This window comes from Chionomys nivalis, chromosome 18 (genome assembly GCF_950005125.1).
Source record: "Chionomys nivalis chromosome 18, mChiNiv1.1, whole genome shotgun sequence".
In the NCBI taxonomy this organism is placed as follows: Eukaryota; Metazoa; Chordata; class Mammalia; order Rodentia; family Cricetidae; genus Chionomys; species Chionomys nivalis.
The window spans coordinates 19,186,359-19,210,754 of NC_080103.1; the positions used below are offsets into that span (position 1 = coordinate 19,186,359).

Genomic DNA, 24,396 nt, shown 5'->3' on the forward strand with positions numbered 1-24,396 from the left:
ATGTATTTCTGGCTCACAGGAGGAGTCTGGGGTGGCATTTCTGCTTTGGGTAGTAGCCTCACCTCTGACTTGACTCAGTGGGAGGGCAGGACATGAATAAAGGTCAAAGGTTGCACCATGTGCGGGCAGCTTCCTGTCTTTACTGGCCTACCTTGGCTGTGAGCCTGGAGTCCCATCTTTTTCTCGAGTTGCTGGCTAGGCTGGGCCCGTCTGCCGAGGCGGGGCTGGGGGCGGAGGCAGCAGGGGACAGGGTGGAGTCTAAAGGATGAGGTCATGTTTGGCTGACTGCCTGGGTGGGTGAGGGGAGTGGTCCGTACCTTTGGCTAAACATAGAAGCCTGTGGGTGGCTTCCCTGTCCACTGGGTTTCCTGTCTTCCACGTAGTTTTAAAGGGGTGTGGCTCTGGACAGATACCCTCCTGGAGGGTCAGCTAGGGGGCACAGGAAGCAAGCAAGGCGTAAGCAAGAGGCTTTTGCATAGAACGGCATTTTGTTTTTCTTGAAGCAGCTCAGCGATAGACTGCTTGCCTAGCATATTCGCGGCTGTGGGTTCAATCCCCAGTACTGCGAAGGAGATGGAAAAAAGAAAAAGCTTTTCTTCCTCCCCCTTCCTCCAAATATTAGCAGCTTGGGTTAATTTTCCCTAGCAGAGGAAGGGGTGGAAGGGTTGGGGATGTAAACGTCCCAGCCTTCCTGTCTCTCGTGGGGACAGGTGAACTGGGTTCTGAGGAATAGGCAGCAATAAGGCTTGGCTGGTCTGAGAAGGCGGCAGCTGTGTCTTCAGAGCTCATTTCTCCACTCTGGCTCCACTTGGAAGGACAGGCCTCCTTCACCCTCCCGCTCCTGAGGGAGATTTTGGTGGCGGTGGGGCCCTAGGAAGAGAAGGAGACATACTTGGTTTTCTCTGCCGCTTCTTTCCACAGCAGCGCCTCCCCCGCCCCTCGGAACACCACGGCCCATCCATACCTGAGGTAGAGGGGCTGAGTTTGCTCAGACCTTGGAGTAAGTCCTGGCCCTGCTGCAAGTCCAGTTTAGCAGGGAAGGGGCATCCAGTATACCCCCCGTTTTCTTTACAGAACTCCAGGAATCTGTGGGGTACAGGGACATTGGCATGGGCAGCTGTGCAGGACTGACTGAAGAACAGAGGCAGAAGGCAGAGTGGCTCAACTTCACTTAACAACTCAGGGTGGGCATCGTGAACACCAAGAGATCTGAGACACACCTGTCCTAGGCTGGGACTCATGATCACCAAGAGCAATTATGGGATGGGAATGCTTACGTTTTCCAGTCCGGGTCATGGCCTAGGAGGAGGGGGTTGCCCACTACGATGAGCAAAGCCTTGGCCCGGGTCACAGCCACGTTGAACCTCTGGAAGGAAGAAGTGATGTCATGGAAGGGACAGGCCCTGAGGACACGTTCGTGCCACCCACAAGCCTGCAAACCTTGGGGTTCTTAAGGAAACCGAGGTTAAAGTCCAGATCCAGCTGCACAAAGCTCTGGCTGCTCCGGACGGTGGAGATGAGGATGACGCTTCGTTCTTGCCCTTGGAATTCTTCCACGGAGCCCACCTAGAGGGCAGAGGCAGGCCTTAAGACCTAAGAGGAGCCATGGCGACAAACCCACTCTAGGGAGCAAAGCTGCCAGGAAGGTACAGACAGGCCACTGGTTACTTGTAGATCATCTGAGGGGAGTGAGGGGCCAGGTCTGCCTGCTGTGGAGGCCTGAAGGACAGAGCCAGTTAGAGAGTGGGGCCTGGAAAGGATTCAAATCCAATCAAGTGGCAGGCACCACAAAGAAAGCCCCGAGCAGAGTTCTCTTCTCTGGAGACACAGCCACTAATTTGGTCAGAATTTCTGAGGGAGAGGCCTATACACCCTAAAGCAGTGGTTTTTCAACCCTGGCTCCACACGTCAGGATCACCTGTGGAGCTACAAAACAAAACAAAAAGCCAGGTGGTGATGGTGCTTATAATCCCAGCACTCAGGAGGCAGAGACAGGAGGATCTCTTGAGTTTGAGGTCAACCTGGTCTGCAGAGCAAGTTCCAAAACAGCCAGGGGTACCTACACTGAGAAGCCCTGTCTTGAAAGTCAACAATAAATAACAAATAACAAACAAAACAATAGCAAAAACCCATGCAGGCTTTTCCTCCAGACAGCTAATTGGCTGGGTGGGACCCAGGCAGTGGCATTATTAAAGTTCTCCATGTGATTTTTATCTGACTCAGTGTTGAGCTGCCCCTTCAGACCAAGAGTTAAGCGACAGAGGGAGCGAGGAGACATCACATGACAGGCAGGGCTGGTCTAGAGAGTTTGGACTTCATCCTTAGGGCAGAGGCCACACACCTGACTGATAAGAAAAGACGTGGTGCTTGCTCTCAGAACTACCTGGGGAAACAGGGTGGGACGGGACACAATACAGTCTGACGTCAGAGGCACATGGAAGGCTGGGAGAGAACACAGGACGCATGTCACCTTTAACTCCTTGATGTCATCCAGTCCTCGAAGCTCCCGGTCAAGTTTGGTGATGCAGTAACGGATTTTTTCTACCTGGAGGGAGGGGAGAGCTGCCTTTCTCTCAGGCCCTCACCCTCACAGAGAGGGAGGCAGAGGCCAGCAGTTGGCTAGGGTGCCTGCGGGCAAAGAGAGTCCTAGTCTTGGACTGAGGGCCTAACCTGCTTCCGGTATGGGGAGATGACGCCCACGCTCCGGGGGCTCAGGCGGGCTTTCCCCTTCTTGGAGGAAGGGGCCAGCAGCTGTTTCAGGTATGACGTCACTGTGGCGGCCTCTTCGGGGTTGAAGAAGGATGGGCTATTGCCCTCTCGCTCATCTTTGCCCATTACACCGTGGAAGATGATGGGAAAGCCCTGGACATGACGAAGCGAGAGGAAACCCCTCAGGCTGATCTCCCTCCTCCCCAGCTAGGGACTCAAGGGTTCCAGGCTAGAGTAACAAACAAAGGGAGGGTTCGGTGCCTTCCGGAGGAGGGCGACAGAGGTCCAGGGTCGGAGCCCTGCCCTGTTAGGCCTCACCTGCCGAGGCAGCCCCTCCCAGCGGCAGAACCTTTCTCGATCCAACACGTCTGCACAGGCCTGCAGCTCCCCATCGTAGTACAGCTGGTTAGGGATGTCCAGGATGGTGGGGTGAGACCTAGGACGCAGGAGGGGAAAGAACAAGATCCAGGCCCCTCGGGGGAGCCCTGCTCCACCTGCTCCCCTCCCCTAGTCTCTGGTCCACCAGCCATGCCCAGGACACATTCATCGGTGTCGGCTGTAAGGACCAGCCAGGGCTCCCACTGACCAGTCAAATTCCAAGAATTTAGTACCCATTCTCAAGTTTTAGTTTGCCAAACGAGGACAGTCCAAAATCAAATGATCAACACTATTAGGTTAAAGCCCCCAAATGAAAGCATGGTCACAAAAGCGTTTACAGATGTTTCCAGTCATCACTGTGTGGTGTGGGCCACGCCATGCCATACGTGTGGAGGTCAGAGGACCTTGAGGAGTCAGTTTGCTCCTTCCACCCATAAGTAGGATCACGGGGTTCGGGAAATTCCACTTGGCTTGCTAGGTATGTGTACAGCAAGTACTTTTACCCACTGAGCCATCTCAACCCTGCCGTTTTGAGACTATGTCTGACTGTAGCCAAGACTAGCCTGTAAACTCTGAATCCTCTGTCTCACCCAACCTCCAAATGCTGGGAATTAAGGCGTTTACGATGGCCCATCTTATTTTTACTCAACCCCATTTTTTTTGTGTTTTTTTGTTTTGTTGTTTTTCGAGACAGGGTTTCTCTATGTAACAGCACTAGCTATCCTGGATCTAGCTCTCGTAGACCAGGCTGGCCCCCTGGAGTTACAGTTAGAGGTGGCTATGAGCCACTTGACATGGGTGCTGAACACAGGTCCTCTGCAGCACTTAACTGCTGAGGCAATTGTCCAGTCCCAGACTTATCAAGCTCTTATTGACAGTCTAGAACTCACCTAAGCACTGGCGTTACATAAAGAAGTACATAAAATTGTGAGGGTGGTGTGCACCTAAAATCCTAACTACTCAGGAAGTTGAGGCAGCATTGCTCAAGCCAAGGGTTAAGATCAGCCTAGGCAACACTGGCAGACCTCGTCTCAAAGGGGAGAGGAGAGCTAGGGATGCGCATTAGTGGTAAAAACACTTGAAAGCAATGTGCCAGGTCCTGGGCTCAAGTCCCAGGACCCAACAAAAAAGAAAAACCACAAGTATATAGGCCTGAGTTGAATATGCAATTCAACTAACAATGGTTCTATGGAAAAACTTATGCTCCCTGCCTTTCTTTTTTTCTTGCTGGGTTGCCTAGAAACTTAGACCCATCCAGACACATTCTGGTCTGGCGACCTCCGGTATGCAGATAAACCATTGGTCCAAGAAGCAGTGGGCTTGATCAGTCACAAGGCAGGTAGCTGTAAGAGGGCTGCCAAAGGGCCGGGCGATGGTGGCGCACGCCTTTAATCCCAGCACTCGGGAGGCAGAGGCAGGCGGATCTCTGTGAGTTCGAGACCAGCCTGGTCTACAACAGGGCTGCCAAAGAGAGCCCCTTTCACCTGACAAGCAGCAGAGGCGCGGGCAGGGATACCTGTAGTTGCGGAGCAGTTTGGTGATGAACTGGGGGTCATAGCCGTTGGGGCCCTTCTTGTACAAGGAGTTGTAGGTGAGCAGGCGCTCTAGCAGAGAGTAGCCAAGTCCGTGCTTCTGTGCCAGCGGCGAACGGAGCACAGGCCCCAGCTGCCGAGGGTCTCCTGCCAGCACCAGCTGCCCTCCTGGATTGCCCGTTTCCTTGACATCCATCAGCCCTGAGAGGCCCGGGAGAAAGGTTAAATGGTGGGACTCACCCAGCTGGTGTGGGGTGGTGTACCTACTGCCCATGCTGAGCCCCCTCACCTGCTATGGCCACCAGACTCTCAGGCTCCATGCAGTGGCCAGCCTCATCGATGAAGATGTGTGTGAAGTGATCGATGGGAAACTGAGCTGACACCAACCTGGGAGTGTCAGGCCAAGCAGGGGTCATTCCCAGGCACCCAGCTACCAATCCTGAACCCTGGCCCTTCATTTCACCCTGCCCTCAGGAACCCTTCCTCTTTCCCTAGCCCTATATACCCTTTTACTTTTTACTAACAAGTGAGAAACAGATCCTGTCCATCCCTTACCTGCTGGCCGTGATGAGGGTGGTGATTAAGACCCGATATTGTTGGAGATGCTTCTTGGCGGGATATACATACTCCCCTTTCTTAGCATCCCAGTTACAGCAGGTCTGTGGGGTATGGAAGGACGGGACATCATCAGCTTGGCTCTTTCCTTTCTCACCCTCACCCTGGCTCTGGACCTCCAATACTTATGACCTGCCTCCCTCCCTATGCAAAAAAGGAAACTTAAGTCCCCAGAGGAGCCCTGACCAACCCGAAGCCACGCAGCAAGTCTTAGGTGCTCTGAGAACCTCCCAGGCATCCACTGTCCCTTGGCCCTCTTCTTTCTATATACCTTAATGTCCTCAGGTACCATTCGGATGTCCCTGCTGGGGGCCAGGAGACGGTAGATGGAGCTGGGCAGGTGGAGCCGGAGGCGCTGACAGAGGAGGTCAGCCCCTGAGTTGGATGGCGTACAGGCCAGGATGTGGGCTTTGGGCAGGAGCTTCACTACCTGAGACGAAGAAAAGGATAGTATGGGCAGAAGCTTCCTAGGCCACGAGACTTGGGCTGCATCTGCCTCCTAGATGCCTGCTTGTCTAAATGACACTTTGGTATTGGAGATTGGTAGATTCACATCTGTATGTTTACAAGTCAACACTCAACAGTCATGATGACCCTAAGTCCCTACCTCCTCTTTGGGTGACTGTTGAGGTGTGGGAACATTCAGGGTGACTGGAGGGAATCAAAACTGCAGACAAATGTTGGGGGGGAGGGATGCATAATTCAGTATAGGCCTTGGATTATGCTTCAGCCTCACCTGCTTGATGGCCTCCACTAACGTGACAGTCTTGCCGGTACCTGGAGGCCCAAAGATGATGTAGGGGGCAGGCCGGGTGGTGCCCCTCACAATGTGCTTCATGGCCTGAAGCTGCTCCGGGTTCGACTCCAGACTCCGGTCATACAGCCTGCACAGGGGTCCAGGAATATGAGCTTGAAGTCATCCAGTATCCCAGAGGCTTCTGGGCCCCCACTCCCGATATCCATATCCCAAAGAGCCCCCAGAACCCCTGCCCACAGTCTCACTTGAATTTCACATCTGAGGGCAGCAGCGAGACCCCACGGGAGGCCACGGGAAAAAGCATGGGCCATAGTAGCCATCGCTCTGTCAACTCCAAGGCCCGGTGCTGGACCCGAAGGGGCTGCCGGTTGAAGGTAAAGTTCACCTTGAAGGTCAGCCCATCCACAAATCGGCTCAGGAGGCTTTGGGCAGAGAATTAGGTGGGAGAATTCTCGTTAGGTGGAGTGGGCAGTAAAAAGCTAGGACCCTGTCCAACTCCTACCATTCTGCTCCCAAGAGGTCCTTACAAAGCTCTCTGGGAGGTGAAGTCACACAGCCTGGGGTCTCCCTGCCCTGTGTTCAGGGTCCTAGTCATCTCTGGAGGCAAGACCTCCTAACTCCAGGCCTTAGAAGTCTGAAGGTTGCTTTTGGTTATGTGGTCCTCCCAACACTCACCTTGTGGAAAAGCTCAGCTTGACACGGTCCAGTTCTACCTTGTGTACAAAACCCTTGTAGGTGACAGGGTCCTCCTGGTGGGTCTCAGAGGACAAGAGGGCAAAGAGGTGGTCACCCCGTAGCACTGAGGGACGGCTCTCGGTCACACCAGGAACCTATAGGATATGAACATAAGCAAGTTTTCTTTCTTTCTTTCTTTCTTTCTTTCTTTCTTTCTTTCTTTCTTTCTTTCTTTCTTTCTTTCCTTCCTTCCTTCCTTCATTCCTTCCTTCCTTCCTTCCTTCCTTTTCCTTTCTCTTCTCTCTCTCTCTCTCTCTCTCTCTCTTTCTTTTTTTCTTCAGTTTTTGGGACGGTTTCTCTGTGTATAGCACTGGCTGTCCTGGAACTCTCTGTAGATAGACCAGGCTAGCCTCGAACTCACAGCAATCTGCCTGTCTACGTTTCTATCCCATGGATGACCATGGGAGGGTCTTAGCCCAGGTTCTGGCTTCATAGCTGCCACTCACGCAGCTTTTCTCTCCTACAAGACAAAGCAAGAAGCAGGCAGGAGAGAAAGGACCACAGGCTGCTAGAGGTGCCTAGCCTGGGAATCCCAAAAACGCCACGGTAGATTTTAAGATGTGGTGGCCAATATCCCCAGTCTGGCTAGCTGCCTTCTTGGCCAACCCAGCTCCAGCTTTGCCTTTGGCACCGTGGTTCAACCTCGCTTCCTGTAACAACCTTTCCCTGATCATCTTACGTCTCTCCCTTCCCACCTGCATGTTCTTTTGTGCATTAATCCATTCTCATGGGCACGTCTGAGTTTGTGTGTATACACTCAAAGTGTGAGGGCTGGTGAGATGGCTCAGCGGGTAAAGGTGCCCGCAGCTATGCCTGACAATCTGAATTCAATCCCTGGCACCTACATGGTGGAAAGAGAAAATAGATTCCTGCCAATTGTCCTCTGACCTCCACATGGATGCTACTCATGTTGCATACACACAAAATAACACATATTATATATACATATATACCACGCACACATACATATCTAATTTTAAAAACCAAAATATGAACATTTGAAAGAGCTCTCAGAATCATCCATAAAGCTGAGAAAACAAAGGACTCACCAATACCACATAGCTGGCGGCAAAACTTATATTAAAATCCCACTACCCATGTGAACTAGCTGTGGTGGGCCATGCCTATAATCCCAGCTACTGGGACAGCAGACACAGGAGGATTAGAAATTCAAGATCACCCTTAGCTACACAGTAAGTCTGAAGCTAGCCTGGGCTGCATGGGACCCTGCCTAAAATAAATAAAGTAGAAACAAAATCACGGTCCTGTTTTGGCACATTTTGGGAGACAGGAAGCTCACCTTGCTTTGTCCATACCCTCAGAAACAGGAACCATTTCATCCTTTTGGTATGTTTGCCCTGCTGTCAGGGATCACGGCCTGTTAACCTCCCTCAAGCTGACTGTCATGGGCCCCCTTTCCCCACGAGGTTAGATCTGAGCCCTAACCTCCAGTGTGAGCAGCCTGGGATTCTGGTCCGCAGGGTCCCAGGTCATGGGTACCGACTCTAGGTCATAGTGCCGGATGTCATGCTCCATCTGCAGCTCCTCCAGGTGTAGCAGCAGCCGGAACTTCACCTCATAGTTCCTGGATTTCAGGGTTGTCTCCAACTGGGCCCTGGTAGGGATGGTTGAGTCGGGGCAGGAACAGGGAGGGTCGGACGATGACCCCTGTACTGGGGCTCTACCCTTCCCGTTCACTCATGCCCCACACTGAACATGCTGTGGGCACCGAGCACTGCTGAGCTGAACCAGTGCAATGAACACAGAGAGGAAGAAGCCAGTAGAGAGAAGACGACAAGGGAGCACCTGGCGCATAGTGCCGGGGCTTACTTGATCTCAGCAACCTCCTTTGGAGACGTGAAGATACTTGGTCCCTGAAGAAGGGTAGGGAGCAGTTGCCTGAGGCGAAGGGGTGGGTAGTAGGTCCCCAGGGCCAAACTTAGCTCCAGTTCATAGCCCCTGGCACTGTGGGAGGGCAGAAAACTCGTCACAAACACAGAAACCCCTTACCTTCAAAGACTGGAAAAGTCCCTGTGGAGCGCGCAGGAAACACTCCTCTGTAATTCCACTCTTTTGGTATATGTGCTGCTGAATCGCGCACACGGAAGACATTTCTACAGTGACTCCTGTGGTGTGATTCAGTGCACCCTAGCTCATGCAGCTGCTTGGTCCAAGGTTAGACCATTCTCATTTCTGTAAAACCTAATATTCGAACTATTCAAAAACACGTATTTTGTGAACTGGGTGTGGTGGTACAGGCCTATGATCCCAGCACTTAGCACTGGAAATGAGTATAACTGATTTATGAATTACAGGCTAGCCTGGGCTATACGGCCTAGCTCTTCCAAAAATAAACAACAAATACAAACAATATATGCTCTTTTGAAGAAACAACAACAAAGCAATATGTTTTAAATAATAACCAAGTAACATTCCTATCATTCAGGAACAGTCAATCTTATTTTTTTCATTTTTTGAGATAGGGGCTTCTCTGTGTAACAGCCCTAGCTGTCCTGGAATTCCCTTTGTAGACCAGGCTGGCCTTGAACTCACAGAAATCCATCTACCTGTCTTTGCCTCCCAAATTCTAGAATTAAAGGCATGCCTGGTGGAACAGTCAATCTTAATACTGTTTTTCCTCCTTCCCTCCCTTCCTCTCTCTATTCTCCTTTGGTGTTCCAAGACAAGGTTTCTCAATATAAATAACAGTTCTGACTGTCCTAGAGCTCACTCTGTAGACCAGGCTGGCCTCAAATCGACAGAGATCCACCTGCCTCTGCCTCCCGAGTGTTAGGATTAAAGGCCTGCTCACCACGGTCCAGCTACATATATATTGTTAATAAGAGGAATATATAACTATAAAGATCTAATTGCATGGTTTGCATTTATTACTGATTATTTTAAAATGTTTATCTTTCTACGGATTTGTGTGTGTGAAGAGAGCACCAGGTCCCCTGGAGCTGGAGTTAGACAGTTGTGAGCCACCCAACCTGGGTGATGGGAACTGAATTCAGGTGCTCTTAAGCAGAGCCAGCCCTCCAGCCCCTACACTTTGTTTTTAGACAGTCTTCCTCTGAAGTCCAGGCTAGCCTAAAACTAGAGCACAGGCTGAACCGAAACTCACAGCAGTTCTGCCTCAGGCTCCAAGGTGTTAGGATTACAATGTTTCGAGCCACCATGCCTTGCTCTCAGACTTGTTTATTAGACAAGGTTTCACTATGTATCCCTGGATGCGTAGACCACACTGGTCTTAAGCTTATAGAGACCTGCCTGCCTTTGCCTCTTGCCTCCTGAGTGCTGGGATGAAAGGCATGGGCCACCACAATTTCACATACGGTTCTGTGATTTGTTTAATGGATACACACATATGCGTGGCCATCATTATTGCCAGTATTTGAATACTTTCGACAAGCTTAGCTGCTGCCCTTCTGTTCTGCCACCTCCCTCAGAAATGTAGATATGCAACAGTGAGTGTCAGGCGTGGTAGTACAATGGTGGTACACGCCTTTAATCCCAGCACTTGGGAGGCAGAGGGAGGCCATCTCTCTGCATAGTGAGCTCCAGGTCAGGTTGGGTGGCTCACAACTGTCTTTAACTCTAGCTCTAGGGAACCTGGGGCGCCCTCTTCACACACGCAAATCTATAGAAAGAGAAACATTTTAAAATAATCAGTAATAGGCCGGGCGGTGGTGGCGCACGCCTTTAATCCCAGCACTTGGGAGGCAGAGGCAGGCGGATCTCTGTGAGTTCGAGACCAGCCTGGTCTACAAGAGCTAGTTCCAGGACAGGCTCCAAAGCCACAGAGAAACCCTGTCTCGAAAAACCAAAAAAAAAAAAAAAAAAAAAAAAAAAATCAGTAATAAATACAAACCATGTAATAAGATCTTTATAGTTATAACATATGTTCCTCTTATTAACAATATATATGTAACCAGACAGTGGTGGTGCACACCTTTAATCCTCAGGAGGCAGAGGCAGGTCTACATAGAGAGTTCCAGGACAGCCAGAGCTGCTACACAGAGAAACCCTGTCTCGAAAAATCAAAATAAGTAAATAAACAAACAAATAAATAAAATAAAAATAATGAAAAGATAGCTCAGCACTCACTATTCTTTTTTTTAAACAAAGGTTTTAAATATTTATTTATTTATTTATTTATTTATTTATTTATTTATTATGTATGCAATATTATGTCTGCAGGCCAGAAGAGGGCACCAGACCTCATTATAGATGGTTGTGAGCCACCATGTGGTTGCTGGGATTTGAACTCAGGACCTTTGGAAGAACAGGCAATGCTCTTAACCGCTGAGCCATCTCTCCAGCCCCAGCACTCACTATTCTTGCATAGGACCAGAGTTTAGTTCCCACCACAGATCAGGTGGCTCACAACAGACTGTAACTCCAGCCCCAGGTGATCTGGCGCCCTGTTCCGGCCTCCTCTGACATCTCTCTCTCTCTCCCTCTCCTTCTCACCCCCCCCCCCCAATTAAAAATAACATAGAATCTTTAAGAACAAATGGAGTGGGATTAGGTGATGTAGTTTGGGGGTAAACCATTACCTGGCATGCACCAAGGCCTGAGTTCAATCCCCAGCACGGTGAAAAAAAGATGGGGTACATGGGGAAGTGGGAAAGTGGAGGGAGGAAGGGAAAAGAAAGGTCTACAGCACACTGCCATTTCTCTACACAGTGTAAACACTTCAGAATTTCCATACTGCCCTTAGATCTGCTAATCTCCTGCAGCTCGCATCTCTGATGCAAAAGGGATCTGAAACCCAGGGGAGAGAATTAACTGCAGTTCAGGAAGGGGGCTCTGTCTCCTAGGTCAGGGGTCTCCCCAAGTGCCCACACTGTTATTATCCAGTTACCGGTCAGGTCTCTCTCCTTCCTCTATCCGGTTGGTCAACACAGGGTTTCTAGTGAGCCGAGGGGTGCGCTTGAAGGGGGTTGTGGGCTTCAGCTGTGCGGCCAGGGGGCTGTGGGCGACGGCAGCCAAGAAGCGAGCAATGTAGAAAGTTTCTGCTCCTTCTGCCCCTGAATCCCCAGGTCCCAGCAGCTCCCAGAGGACGGTGGCTGGGAAGTAGCCCACTATGCTGGTCTTACAGTAGACATGCAGCTCATAGCTTTCACCTGCAAGAAGGTGAGCTGAGTGAGGCTCAGCTAGCCTAGCCACGACACCCCCATCCCAAGGCAGGAGCCCACTGGACGGAGAAGCTCAGACCACCCGAGGGCTACTTCACCTTACAAGGCCACTCACCTGGGCCCAGGGGGCAGGGCAGGTCCTGTTCACCATGGTAGAAGGCAAACTGGGGTGTCCAGCAGAGTGGAAAGAGATGAGTGAGGGTAACAGGCTTGGTCCCTCCGTTTCGGAGCCTTAGGGTCAGCACCTCCTTGCGGTTCAAATCCAGGCGGATAAGGAGCTGCCCATCTCGGATTTCATGGGGCCCCTGGACTTCCACGTCCACCCCATGCTTCCCATGAAGATACTCATCCCTGGGGAGAGTGGGGAGTCAAGGGGCTATGGGGTGTGAGGACCCTGGACTGGGAACTGCCCAGGGGAAGGTTTCAGGCTTGCTTGGGAACCCACCTCCTCCCAGGATTAATTCCCTGCCTCTCTTCTTTGGGGGTGGGTAGGGTGGGAGGTGGAGCTTACCAGAGCTCAAGGAAAGCCAGATAGCCTTTGCTCTTGCCCTCCCCGGCCCACTCACAGGGCATGCACTCACACACCTATCATGAAAGATCCTGGCCAACAGTGATCTGTGTTGTTTGCTGATATTCGAGCCTGGTTTTATTCGCCTCTTTTCTGGTAGCTGCACATCAGCCCAGCGGTCTAGTTTGAAGAACCTGACCCGAGTCTTGGTGACGAAGGCCAGATTTGCAATCTTCATTCCATACAGCATGGAGGAGAAGCCAGGGGCAGGGGTCCCATAGCTGCCAGAAGCAGAGGACACTGGGAAGTGAGGGAAGGCAGGCTGGCTATGAAGAGAGGGTGCTGGGGAAGGTCCAAGGGCTGGCTGTTTATTCTCTGCAGGGATACACCAACCCTGCTCAAGGCAGGACGGGGCTCAGAGGCAGAGATTCCGGCTAGGGATGGTAGGAATTTTCAACAACGTAAAAGCAAGGCATTTGGGCTTTCCAACACAAAAGAACTGCCTTAAACAGCACTGTGGAGAAAAGTCCAATATTGGGCTGTTGGCTGGGAAGACAAAGAGAGAGAGAAACAGATTTTTTCAAAAGGGGAACTATTTGGGAACATTTTTTAAAAAAGGGCAGAGGGAAGAGCTAAGGTTAAGGGGAAGTTCAAAAAGATGGTTCATAGGAGTGGACAGGTCCCAGGCTATAGGGAGGGCTGAGAAAGGGGTCATAGAGAGCAGAGATGTCCAGAGTGTGGGCAAGGTGGCGGATCGGACAGCAGTTTCCACCGGAAGTCAAAGGGTGCAGGTGGAACCCAAGCAGGAAGGGAAAGGATCCTTCTCCCGAGATCAAATAGCCTGGCTTTGTGCCTAGAGAGGTGAAGACAGGAAAGTGGTCAGCAGTGCGGCCTCGGGCTCAGTGCCCGGTGTTGAGCGCAGTCTACTCCACATATACACTCACAGAGGCATGGTAGGTGCCAGGCACTGCACCTGAGGCTGGTTCCGAACTGCCAGACTTAGATCCAGCCTTGAGGACCACTCAGAGAGAACCCATGCATGCCAGCGTGGTGTGATAGGGCAAAGTCGCTGAGACTGTCCAGAGCAGCTCACGGGACCAAGCCAGGCCTCTAAGGACTGTCTGGGGCAGGGGCGGGTGAGGGAGAGGAAGCACTAGACGAGCAAACTGATGGGTATGGGTGACGGGGCTGTCCATTTCAGCTGTTTCAGCTGGGCTACCCTATCCTACCAGCATCTTGCTTTCCTCCTCTTTTGAACGACTGGGGTCTATGGAGCTCAGAGGTTAAGAATGCTACCTAGCATTTGTGAGGCCTGAGGTTCAATGCCTAGCACCAAAAAACAAAAACGACCCCCCCCCAAATATCCCAAAAACAAAAAAATAAGGTGGGGATTGAAGTCCTGCCTTAAAAAGTCACCATAGGGCTTACTTGAGATACTGACATTGTAGGGAACCATTAGCCCAGTGCTTGGCACGAAGCAGACCTCAGTAAGGGAGCGTGATGGTTAGTGTCACATACAGCTGGTTTGTAGTACAGTGAAAGGTTCAAAGAAAGGGATGACAGGAGATGGCAGAGACGGGTAGATCCAGGAGTCTGGACTTGACCCTGACTTTCAGCAGTCCTTCACTTCCCTTTTCTGGTACCCAGGAGCCTGAGGATGCTCCCAAACACATGACATATTTGATGAACAAAGTCAAGATCTGGAGGAGTGCTATCCTCCCTCAGGGCTTGCTGGGACCGTTGGTGTTATTACAGCATATTCTAGCAACTGTTTGGTGATTTTTAGGAACCCATGACTAGGGATAAATCAGAGTGGTTGCTTAAAAGAGCACACAGTAAAGTCCTTTGTGCCTCTGAACATCTCCCCGTGTCCCACACCTGTAACTCTGCCTCTCTCCTTCATCCCAAGAAAGGAGAGCAGTATGATTCAGACAACATTGAAGAGGCTGTGATCTCTTTTAAAAGGATGGTTAAGTCATTTGAAAGCATAGTGAGAAACGCCTGGTCGACATTAGCTGCTAGCGTTAGTATTTGTATTAGTAGGAAGCGGTCTAATCACAGCAGGGGTAGGAGTAGTAACGAGACTTACTTTCAGCCCTCGTCAGAGGCTACCCTGTAGTTACAGAACCACTGCAGTTGGTGGGTTTTAAGCAGGGGAGTGGCAAGATCATATTTGCATTTCAGATCACTCTGGCATCAGGATTGGAAGATGGATTTGCTGGAGGCAAGACTGTAGGCAGGGAGACCAGTTAGAAGAAGGCCACTGCAGTTGTTTGGTTAAAAGATACCGAAGGCCTGAATGAGGCAGTGGGAGAAACAGAGCAGGGGTCAGATCTGATCACATTTAGAATGCAAATGAGCAGAATCCGGTGACAGACAGGAAGGAGAATAAAGAGTGGCAAGGGAAGTATCCGGAATACCCAAAGGACTTTGGTTCTGGGACTGTCCCAGAGGAAGGAGAAGACAAGTAGCTAGAAGGATCATCACGTTTGCATTGACCATGCTGGGTTTGAGATGTCTGAGGTCCAAAGGCAGCCCTGGCTATGTGAGGCAGGAGCTGGGAGCTCGAACCAAGGTCAAGGCCAGAATCTAATAATATTGTTAACTGTGGTAGTTAACAAAAGACTCGTGCTTGGGACCTCCCTAGAACAGTCAAGGCCAACACAGGCCAGGGAGGAAGAGAAAACAGACGAAACAGAGAGAGAGAGAGAGACAGAGACAGAGACAGAGAGAGGAATCAGAAGAGAACATGGTAGGACCAGGCAAGCTGACTCACACCCAGCACTTGGAAGGCAGAGGCTGAAGACCACCCCGAATCCAATGTTAACCTAGTCTACATAGTAGGGTGCAGATTTTCCAGGGCTACACAGTAAGACACTGTCTCTAAAACAAACCGAGCTGAGCATGGTGGCACACACCTTTAATCCCAGCACTCAGGAGGCAGAGGCAGGTGGATCTCTGTGAGTTTGAAGCCAGCCTGGGCTACCTAGTGAGTTCCATGCCAGCTAAAGCTACACGTTAAGACTCTGCCTCAAAAACAAACAACAAACAAAAACCCCCAAAGGAATAGAAGGCTGGTGAGATAACGGGTAAAGGAGTTTGCCACCCTTCCTGACAACCTGAGCTCACCCCTGAGGGCTACATATATATGGTGGGAAGAGCTGACTCCCAAATTTGTCCTCTGACTTTTATACAAGCACACATTAAATAAATACAATTTTAAAAGGAACAAAATTGGGATGTGGATATGGAGGAGTCTACAGTAGAAAGAACAATAGAAAATGACAGTTGGGCGGTGGTGGTGCACGCCTTTAATCCCAGCAGTCAGGAGGTAGAGGAAGGGGGATATCTGAGTTGGAGGTCAGCCTGGTGTACTGAGGGAGTTTCAGGACAGCCAGGACTACACAGGGAAACCCTGTCTCAAAAAACAAACAAACAAATAAACAACAACAAAAAACCCAACAAGGAAAAAAAGGACAGAAGCTATGTAGGTAAACTTACCTAGGTTTAAGTACGCATGCATAAGGAGAAATGAGAAAGGTATTCAATGAGAGAGTTAAGCATGTAAGTCAGACAGCACTGCACATGCAGTGTAAAGGGCCTTTATTCCAAACCCGTGCTGAAGGGGGTACACACCAACCTGTTACTTGAGAAGCACCCCTCTTGACTATACACACACAAACACAGTTCTGGGACAATGTTTTACGGTGCCATCTTTCTCCTCTGAACAGTAGCAGAAAGTACCACACCTTTAATTTAAACGGGGAAGTCAATTCTTCAAGGACAGAGGCAGGCTGCCCACATCTTTGGGTGGTATAATAATCGCAGGCATGGACAAACCTGTCCTTTAAACAATTCCAGTGAGACACAGTCTCGGAAGTAGGATTTCTGGGCGGGCCAAAGAGAAAGAACGAACTTTCACAACTTTAGTAGGAAGGTAATTTTCTTTTGGTGCTAGAAGCTGGTCTCCAGCTCAAGCTCCCACCGTCTCAGCCTTTGAAATGCTGGGTTTATAGGCTTCTGCCACCACACCCAGCACAACTGGTCATTTCTACAAAATTGCCTCCTAGACCAGCATTACACATTTATGTTCTCATTAGTAAGAGCTTCAGAATGTCCGCTTTCCAGTCCCCAATAGCAGAAAGTTTCAATTGTTTAATTTTTTTTTTTTTTTTTAAAGTTTTTCAAGATAGGGTTTCTCTGTGTAACAGTCCTAGCTGGAAAGATCCGCAGACCAGGCTGGCCTTAAACTCACAGAGATCCGCCTTCCTCGGCCTCCTCAGTGCTGGATCAAAGGTCTGTGTCAAGTGCCCCCGCCACCCAGCTAATTGTTGACATTTTTTACATTCTTTTTTTAAAACATTATTTTGAGACAAGGTCTCTTGTAGCTCAGGCTGGCCTCAACTCCCGATCCTCCTGCCTCCACGAGGCACATGACACTTGCCTAGCTAGCTTTTGCCACCATCTGTTAAATATTTTTTAAAGTATCTTATTTAAATCCTTACCTTCTTGGTCAGTCACACAGCTGATGGGGTCTCACTATGTAGCTCTGACTCACCTCCAGCTTGCATAGACTGTCCTGCCGCTACCTCCCAAGAGACGAAATTACATCTTCCACGGACCTTGCATAACACGTCTTTTGTGTTGCCTCTGAAAGTGGCCTCGTCCTATCTGTCGTCATTTTATCTAGGCTCTGTTAACTGCTTCTGACCTTGCCATCTTTCCTCCCATGCCTGGTCTATCCCGTACATAGGCAGGGGCACCGAACACAGACCCAGGCACATGCCCACTAACAACTCCACAGCACACAAACCCACTTCCCCCTTTGGTACGCCACACTGATCATAGTTACAATGACATGCAGCAGAACACTTTGCTGAGTCCTTACTGGGTGGTGTGCTAAGTACCCAAATGCACGACTTCGCTGTTTCTCACAACTCTTTCCAACACAGAAGCCATTATTGCAGGGAAAAGGGGCCAGCCAAAGAAACCCACCCTGGCCTTTAAACCAGAGCTAGTGAAAGAAACACTTTTAGCCCTGAACCGAGAACCTAAGAAACATGCCCTGACCCTGAAACCTGACTTCTCCTTCCTCAATAAATCTCTCTCCCTCTCTTGATAGGGTTTCTCTGTGTAGCCCTTGCTGCTCTTGAACTTGCCCTGTAGACCAGGCTGGCCTTGACTTCAGAGATCCAGCTGCCTCTGCCTCCCAAGTGCTGGGATTAAAGGCTTGTGACACCATCACCAGGCATAAATATAAATCTCTTTCTCCAAAGAGTCTTGGGTGAAGATCTTCATTTGTTGGCACAGAATAGAAGAACCTTGCTAAGACGTTCCCTTGGGAGAAGGAGCAAGGCAAAGGAGAAAAAGTAACAACTTTTGGCCGAGAGAGACTGCTACACTTCCGCAAGGGCTTCCCCTGTAGCAGGGTGTAGCAGAAGGAACTTCTTGGGCCTCAGGAGATAGCTGTGCTAGGATGTTGCCTTAGGGGCTCTCTCCAGAACCATCCAGGGCACCCCGGAGTTAGGAATCACCTGACTTCCCCACAAATCAGGATACTTCTTGCTCCAGGGCTCTGTCCCACAGCGACTCTAGGTCGCCGGGAACACGTCAGGACATGTCTCCCTCCAGGGCTGAGCTGTGGTCCTCCGGCAGCTCCAGCCTCCAGAGCTGTCCTGTTGTGGCTCTAGGTATATCCTGGCTTCCTGACAGGCCAGGACATCTTTGCAGCTCCAGGGCTGTAACACTCACACTCTTAGGATTATCACCACCTGTGCTGACTCTAGTCACTTACCCATAGGCACTTTAGCCACTCCCAGCCACTGTCACTGCTCCTCAGCAGGCTTTCCTGTCTTTACAGAGGTCCTTAGAGCCCGCTGCCCCACTACTGGCCTCTGTTGTTTGTTGCTCAAATGGCGGCCAATCAAAAACAAACAAGCAAAACAACAAACAGCAACAACAATAAAACCAAATCAGAATCTAATGTCAGATTTGGAAGTGATCTTAAAGCGACGTCGAGTCTTACAAACTCAGGGCGCAGTTCTCATTAGTGGGTCAAAATCAGGTTTGGATTTATTTTGGGAGGATTTTTGAGACAAATCCTAGCTATGTAGCCAAGGCTAGCCTTAAACCTGTGGTGTGCTCTCTCTGCCTCTACCTCTCTATCACTGCAATTACAGACATGAGCCATCATGCCTGCCATCCCAGTACTTAGGAAGTCGAGGCAGGAGGATTGTGGCCAGTTTGAACCCAACCTAGTTAACACAGACCTAGTCTCTCTCCCTCTCTCCCCACCCCCAACACAGAGTCAAGAGTCAACAAGTCAACAGTAGGACAGAATGTACGGCTATTGCTGTTGCAGGCAGACACAGTTTTACGAAGGCTGTGTAAACTACTGGGCTACTAAGAACAGTGCAGTTTTCACCGAGGATGACAGGGAAAAGACACCAAAACACCCTCAATGTAAAAAGCCAAGAATATTTCTAAAACCTTGACTACATCAGTCTATTTTATCTTATTGGTTTGCTTTTGATTTTTTTTTAAAAATAGATTTTTATTTTATATGAAGAAGTGTTTTTGCTATATGTACATCTGTACACTGCCTGTGGTGTGTTTGGTACCTGCAGAGGCCAGAAGGTGTCATAATGTCCTGGAACTGAAGTGACAGACAGCTGTGAGCTGCCACGTGGGCTCTGGGAATCGAAACCTGGCCTTCTGTGACAGCATCAAGTGCTCTTAAACCCTGAGCCATCGCTCCAGCTCCTATTTTTGGTTAACATTTTATTTATTTTTTGAGAACTTCAAACATACCATATGTTTTGATCATATTCACCTTCCATCCAACCTCCAACTCCCTGACTTTTTTATCCTCACATCTATCTTCCTTTTAATTTCATGTCCTCTGTACTTAAAACTTTTTTTTTTTTTTGAGACAGGGTTTCTCTGTGGTTTTGGAGCCTGTCCTGGAACTAGCTCTTGTAGACCACGCTGGTCTCGAACTCACAGAGATCCGCCTGTCTCTGCCTCCCGAGTGCTGGGATTAAAGGCGTGCGCCACCACCGCCCGGCTTAAAACTTTTTAAACATTCACTTTTCTTTACTGTGTGTGTGTGTGGGGGGGGGGGGGCGGCGAGGAGACAACTTGTGGGAGCTGGTTCTCTCTTGAGACCAAATAGGTCCTGGGGCTTGAAGTCAAGCTGTCCTATCATGCTAGGCAGGAAGTACCTTTACCAGCTGAGCCATCTCCTCAGACCGCTCCCCGCCTTAAAAGCAGAACCCACTGAATCCCGTATTGTCACAACCGTGGTGCCACCCACCGGAGCATGGGCAACCGACCAGATGCCATTGCCCCAAAGAGAAGAATGATCCTCCCCTCTCCCTCTCCAGAGGTCCTCAGCTAAGGGTGGGGTCTTGTGAACTCCTTCCCCGCCAACGCTGAAATTCTGTGGTGACCACAGCCTCTGTGAGTTCAAGGTCTCGTCACGTCCCGGTGACAGCTCCTCACACAGCAGCCCCCCTTTCTGCTCTCATACTTTCTTCACCCTTCTTCTAAGATGCTCCCTGTACGTTGGGTAGGAGGTGCTTTTGATTTTGGGGGGTTTTGTTGTTATTGTTGTTTTCTGAGACAGGGTTTCTCTATATAACCACCCTAGCAGTCCTGGAACTAGCTCTGTAGACCAGGCTGGCCTATATCTCACAGAGATCCGCCTGCTTCTGCCTCCCGAGTGCTGGGATTAAAGGTGTGCGCCACCACCGCCTAGCACTTTTGATTTTTCTGTGACATTGTATTACTTAGCCCAGGATGACTTCAAACTTGCTATATGCCAAGGGCACCACTGTTAAGCTTCTGATCGTTCTGCCCCCTACCTGTCAAATGCTGGTATTACAGGCATGTGCCACTAAGATTTTGGCCAGCCTAGCAGGATCCTGCTTCACTGCTCTCCCCCACCAAAAAAGGTTGATAACAAAACAGCTGGAATAAGTAGCTCAATTGGAGAGCTTACTTACCTGCCCTATGCAAGGTCCTGGGTTTCATCCCCAAGTACCAAAAAAAAAAAAAAAAAAAAGTAAGACTAACAAAGCGAAACTACCTCCTTTCATTACCTCCTGTGGGCTCCAGCTCCTGCCTCTTTCTTGTTCACTCAATATAAAGTCACCTCCCTGGGAAGCAGCTATTCCTCTGAGTGTGAGGTCCCCAGAACTCCTGGGAAGGCTGACTTGCTATGTTCATGAGAGCCCATTCTCTTGGTCAACTGGAATCCAATTGGACTCTGCAAGCATTTTCTGGGCGTCTACTACATACAAACGCTATGTTGAGGACTGAGGGCTGAGACACAGAAGTAAAGGCAGGGGACTTGTAAGCGTGCCGGGGAAGGCAGCAAGGAGCTCTAACGAGAAGCAGTGCAATCCGGTTGTGAATAGACTATGGGCAGTGTGGAAAGAGTAAGCCGTGAGACTCTAGAGGAAGAAGCCATCAATCACGGTCTGGTGTTAAAGAACACATAGCAGGGCTGACGAGATGGCTGAAGGGGAGTGGTGCTTTGCCATCAAATCTGACGACCCAAGTTCAATCCACACACACATACTCACTGCATAGGAGGGGCTGGGGATGGAATTCAACTGGTAGTGGAGTGTTTGCCTAGCTCACGCAAAGCCCTCTGAGGTAGACTCCCCAGTACAGAAGGGAAAGCAGCTCAAAGCCATCAAGAAGACACTATTAAAAAGGGGTGGGGGATACACAGAAAGCTTAGCCTCTATCCACGTAGAACTCTTCACCAGCTGGGAGAGAGGGGCATTCAATAAAACCCACTGCGACTTCTGCTTTCTCGAGTGACTTGGGGAACATACTACGCACCACGAGCGTCTCTAAAATACCCAAGTCAAACATTCCTGTTTTGTTGAGTAGGTCTCATGACAGGATATAAACCCACATTCAGGGCTTTCTTCCTCCTCTGCTGCACTAAAACTTTATCTTTCCTTCAAGGCCAAGGTCAGTCTCCCAGTTTTATTTGGGTGAAACACAAGTGCATACAGTAAAAATTACCTTAGGGCTACAGATGCCGTTCAGTGGTGGAGGGTTTGCTTGCCTAGCAAATGCAAAGGCCCTGGGTTCAATCTCCAGCACTGCAAAATAAATCGGAAAAAAAAAATAGGAGCAAACCCCAGCTATGGTGGGGCGTGCCTATAGTTCTAGCACACAAGAGGTGGAGAAAGGAGAAATCAGAAAGTCAAGGTCAGCCTTGGCTACATAATAATTTAGAGTCTAGCCTGGGGTACATGAAATTCTGTCTCAAAAGCCAAACAGGGGATTGGAGAGATGGCTCAGTGACTGAAGTTAGAGTCTCAAGCACCCGCGGTGAACAGCTCATAACTGCCTATATATATATATATACCCAGCTCCAGGGAATCTGATGCCCTCTTTAGGCCTCCTGGGCATTTGAATACATATAGTGTGCACATGCACACATAAGTAAAAAAAAAAAAATCTTAAAACAAAACATCAAACCCCAACAACAAAAGATTTAAAATTCAACACATTATAGCATCCAGAAATGGCGCTTTAAGTCAAATCTGCTATTTCAGGATTTGGGAACCTGAGGCTGGAGAAGTTCAAAAGTTTGAGGCTAGTCTAGGTGGTAATAAACTTGACTGAAATAAACAGATCAATCCCTCTATCTATTGCACATAGCTTTTTTTTGTCTTTTTTTTTTTTTTTTTTGTTTTTTGAGACAGGGTTTCTCTGTGGTTTTGGAGCCTGTCCTGGAACTAGCTCTTGTAGACCAGGCTGGTCTCGAACTCACAGAGATCCGCCTGCCTCTGCCTCCCGAGTGCTGGGATTAAAGGCGTGCGCCACCACCGCCCGGCTTTTTTTTTTTTTTTTGGTATGCAACCCACCGTAGTCGCCTTCTGCCAGGAACTGAAAAGTTTATCAGTTTTGGAGTTGACAAAGACTGCCAGGTTAAACTTAAAGTCTGAGCCTTCTTGACTGGGCCTTGAATTTGGCTCCCTCCACCCTTAGCTTTAGGTCTGTCCATCTCTGTTGTACTAAGAAGCCTAAATTAGTCTAGTGAGAAACTCCCCTGCTCTGGTGACCCGATCAATTCTCATCCTCGTCTGCCTATAGCAAGAATTGCTCTTGGTGTGCAATGTTTTCATTCAGTAAACAAGGCACTGATGTCTCCAACTGCTACTGCTACGGATCCCTAGCAATCCGGTGTGTTTGGAGTTATGCTCTCTCTCCCCTCCTGCCAGAGTACCTGACTTGTGTTCAGAGCCCCTGCGCTTAACAGGCACAGGCGAACCTACACGGGCGGGTGTTGACTATCCCGTGGCAAGGGCTCTTTCCTTCCAACGTTGTCCTTACTGTCTCTACCACCACCACTTTACCCTGTCGTACAGTACAGGGTACACTACAGACTACACGCTGTATGCCTATCATAGCCTTCGATGTTCACTGAAGTGTTCATCTGTGTGTTCCCACAGTGCCCAGCAGAATGTGGAGCATAAAACAGGTCAGCATTATCTCTTCGCCTCTTTTTCAGAAGCTGCTCAACCCTCTTAATACTCCTTCAAGACATACGTTCATTAGTAACTAATATTCTGGTCAACATAGACAATCCCTATGTTCTCCCTAGCCTCAAGCCACGCTGCCATTACTAATTCCGTCTAAGTCTTGCCCCCAAATACAGAGTCCATATCTCGCCCATTCAAGCATTTTAGTTAGTTGCAACTCAAAGTCTCTCAAAAATCTGTTAAGTCCCAATCCCATTTCCCTATTTTTTAGTGCAACTCTTTATACCCATCCCAGTTAAATTGCTTCTTCGTCCTCCATCCAAGACAGCAGCCTGTTGATAGAGGTGTTTCGAAGCACGCGTCTACGGTTTGACAGAAGTCTCTTTGATTTTTCATTTGGGTGGTAACAGGAAAAGGAAACCAAATATCTTCAGCCATGGGGAAAAGGGGCCTCCAGGAGGCTGTCCCTGGCCCTGGGTCTCCATGGAGAAGCCACAGGTGCTAATGGAGGTTTGACTGCCTACGCAGTTTGTGCTCTTTTTCTCCCAGAGGCTCCCGGAGAGTCTCCCGCCTACCATGGGCCTCTTCAGCTCTCCCGTAGCGTGGACCCTGGGGGCAGTGGCCCCTCAACGAGGGGGCGGGGGATCCATCCCCGCTTAGCCCGCGCCTGCAGCGCCTTCCCTGTGGGGCTCCCCTCCCCCACCACTGAGCCCCGGTTGCTGCGAGCCACGCGTGGGCACCGACCCCTCCCCGCCCGGCCGGGCTGTGCAGAGCGGGCGGGCTCGGGGTGGCGCTGGCTGGGCGTGGGCAGGCGCGGAAGGAGGTCTGCCAGGACCGGACCGGCCCGATCGGCCCGGGGCTGCATCCCTGTGCACCCGCGGCGGGAAGGTGGCCCCACCACCCCGGCGCTGGCCCGGAGCCTTGGGGCCCATAGTGGGCCGGTCCGTACCTGGGCTTGAAGTCGCGGTTGTAAATCGCCCGCAGCCGCTCGCGATCTGTCTCCAGGTCCAGTCCCCGTTCGGCCAGGAAACTCTCGAACCTCTGGCCAGCCTCCCGGAGCTTTCGGCAGCTGAACTTGCTGGGCATCGCGGCGGCGGCTGCGGCCCAGGCAGGAGGGTCCGTGGAAATGAAACTGAAAGTCGCCGCCGCGGTTTAGAGTTGGCTGCTCTGGGGTGAGGGTGCAAAGGGGAAAAGCCCCCTACCTCTGACGTCTGCTCCTGCCAGCCACAGTTTCCCCGCCAGCCACCCCTCCTCCGTCCTTCTCCTACCTGAGCCTTCCTTTCGGGCTCTTCGTCCTATCCCCTCCCCCTCTTCGCATTAACTCTTTCCTAAGGAGTCTGACCCCTCCCTCAGGGCCCTCCCCTTACCCCAAGCTCCCTCCCCTGGCTGGTAGCCAGGATCCGAACGTGGCTATCGCCTGGGGCCCCCTAAACAGCCGGGAGGACCTTGGAGTCTTAACTAGGGCTACTCCCACGCCCACTCTCCAGAGCCTCGGAACTTAGTGAAGAGC

At 50.3% G+C, this 24,396-nt stretch overlaps 1 protein-coding gene across 4 annotated transcripts; it reads right to left on the reverse strand.

Annotated features, from left to right (window-relative positions):
- Positions 1-129: 129 nt before the first annotated feature.
- Positions 130-24,396, reverse strand: Mov10 (Mov10 RISC complex RNA helicase). 4 transcript variants are annotated; one of them, XM_057793245.1, is made up of 21 exons: positions 24,254-24,396; positions 23,836-24,018; positions 12,453-12,656; positions 11,983-12,218; positions 11,594-11,855; positions 8,557-8,691; positions 8,173-8,341; positions 6,667-6,821; positions 6,237-6,413; positions 5,971-6,118; positions 5,506-5,664; positions 5,175-5,278; positions 4,909-5,006; positions 4,604-4,820; positions 3,028-3,145; positions 2,671-2,862; positions 2,471-2,545; positions 1,441-1,566; positions 1,278-1,366; positions 965-1,086; positions 130-870 (listed from the first exon to the last, which is right to left on the reverse strand). In XM_057793245.1, the coding sequence occupies exons 2-21, from the start codon at positions 23,970-23,972 to the stop codon at positions 779-781; spliced, it is 3,015 nt and encodes a 1,004-aa protein (XP_057649228.1). In that variant the 5' UTR covers positions 23,973-24,018; positions 24,254-24,396; the 3' UTR covers positions 130-778. The 4 variants fall into 4 exon arrangements, with proteins under 4 accessions (XP_057649228.1, XP_057649225.1, XP_057649226.1 ...); XM_057793242.1 differs by lacking the exon at positions 24,254-24,396 and adding an exon at positions 24,155-24,200 and having other exon boundaries at positions 23,836-24,053; XM_057793243.1 differs by lacking the exon at positions 24,254-24,396 and adding an exon at positions 24,155-24,186.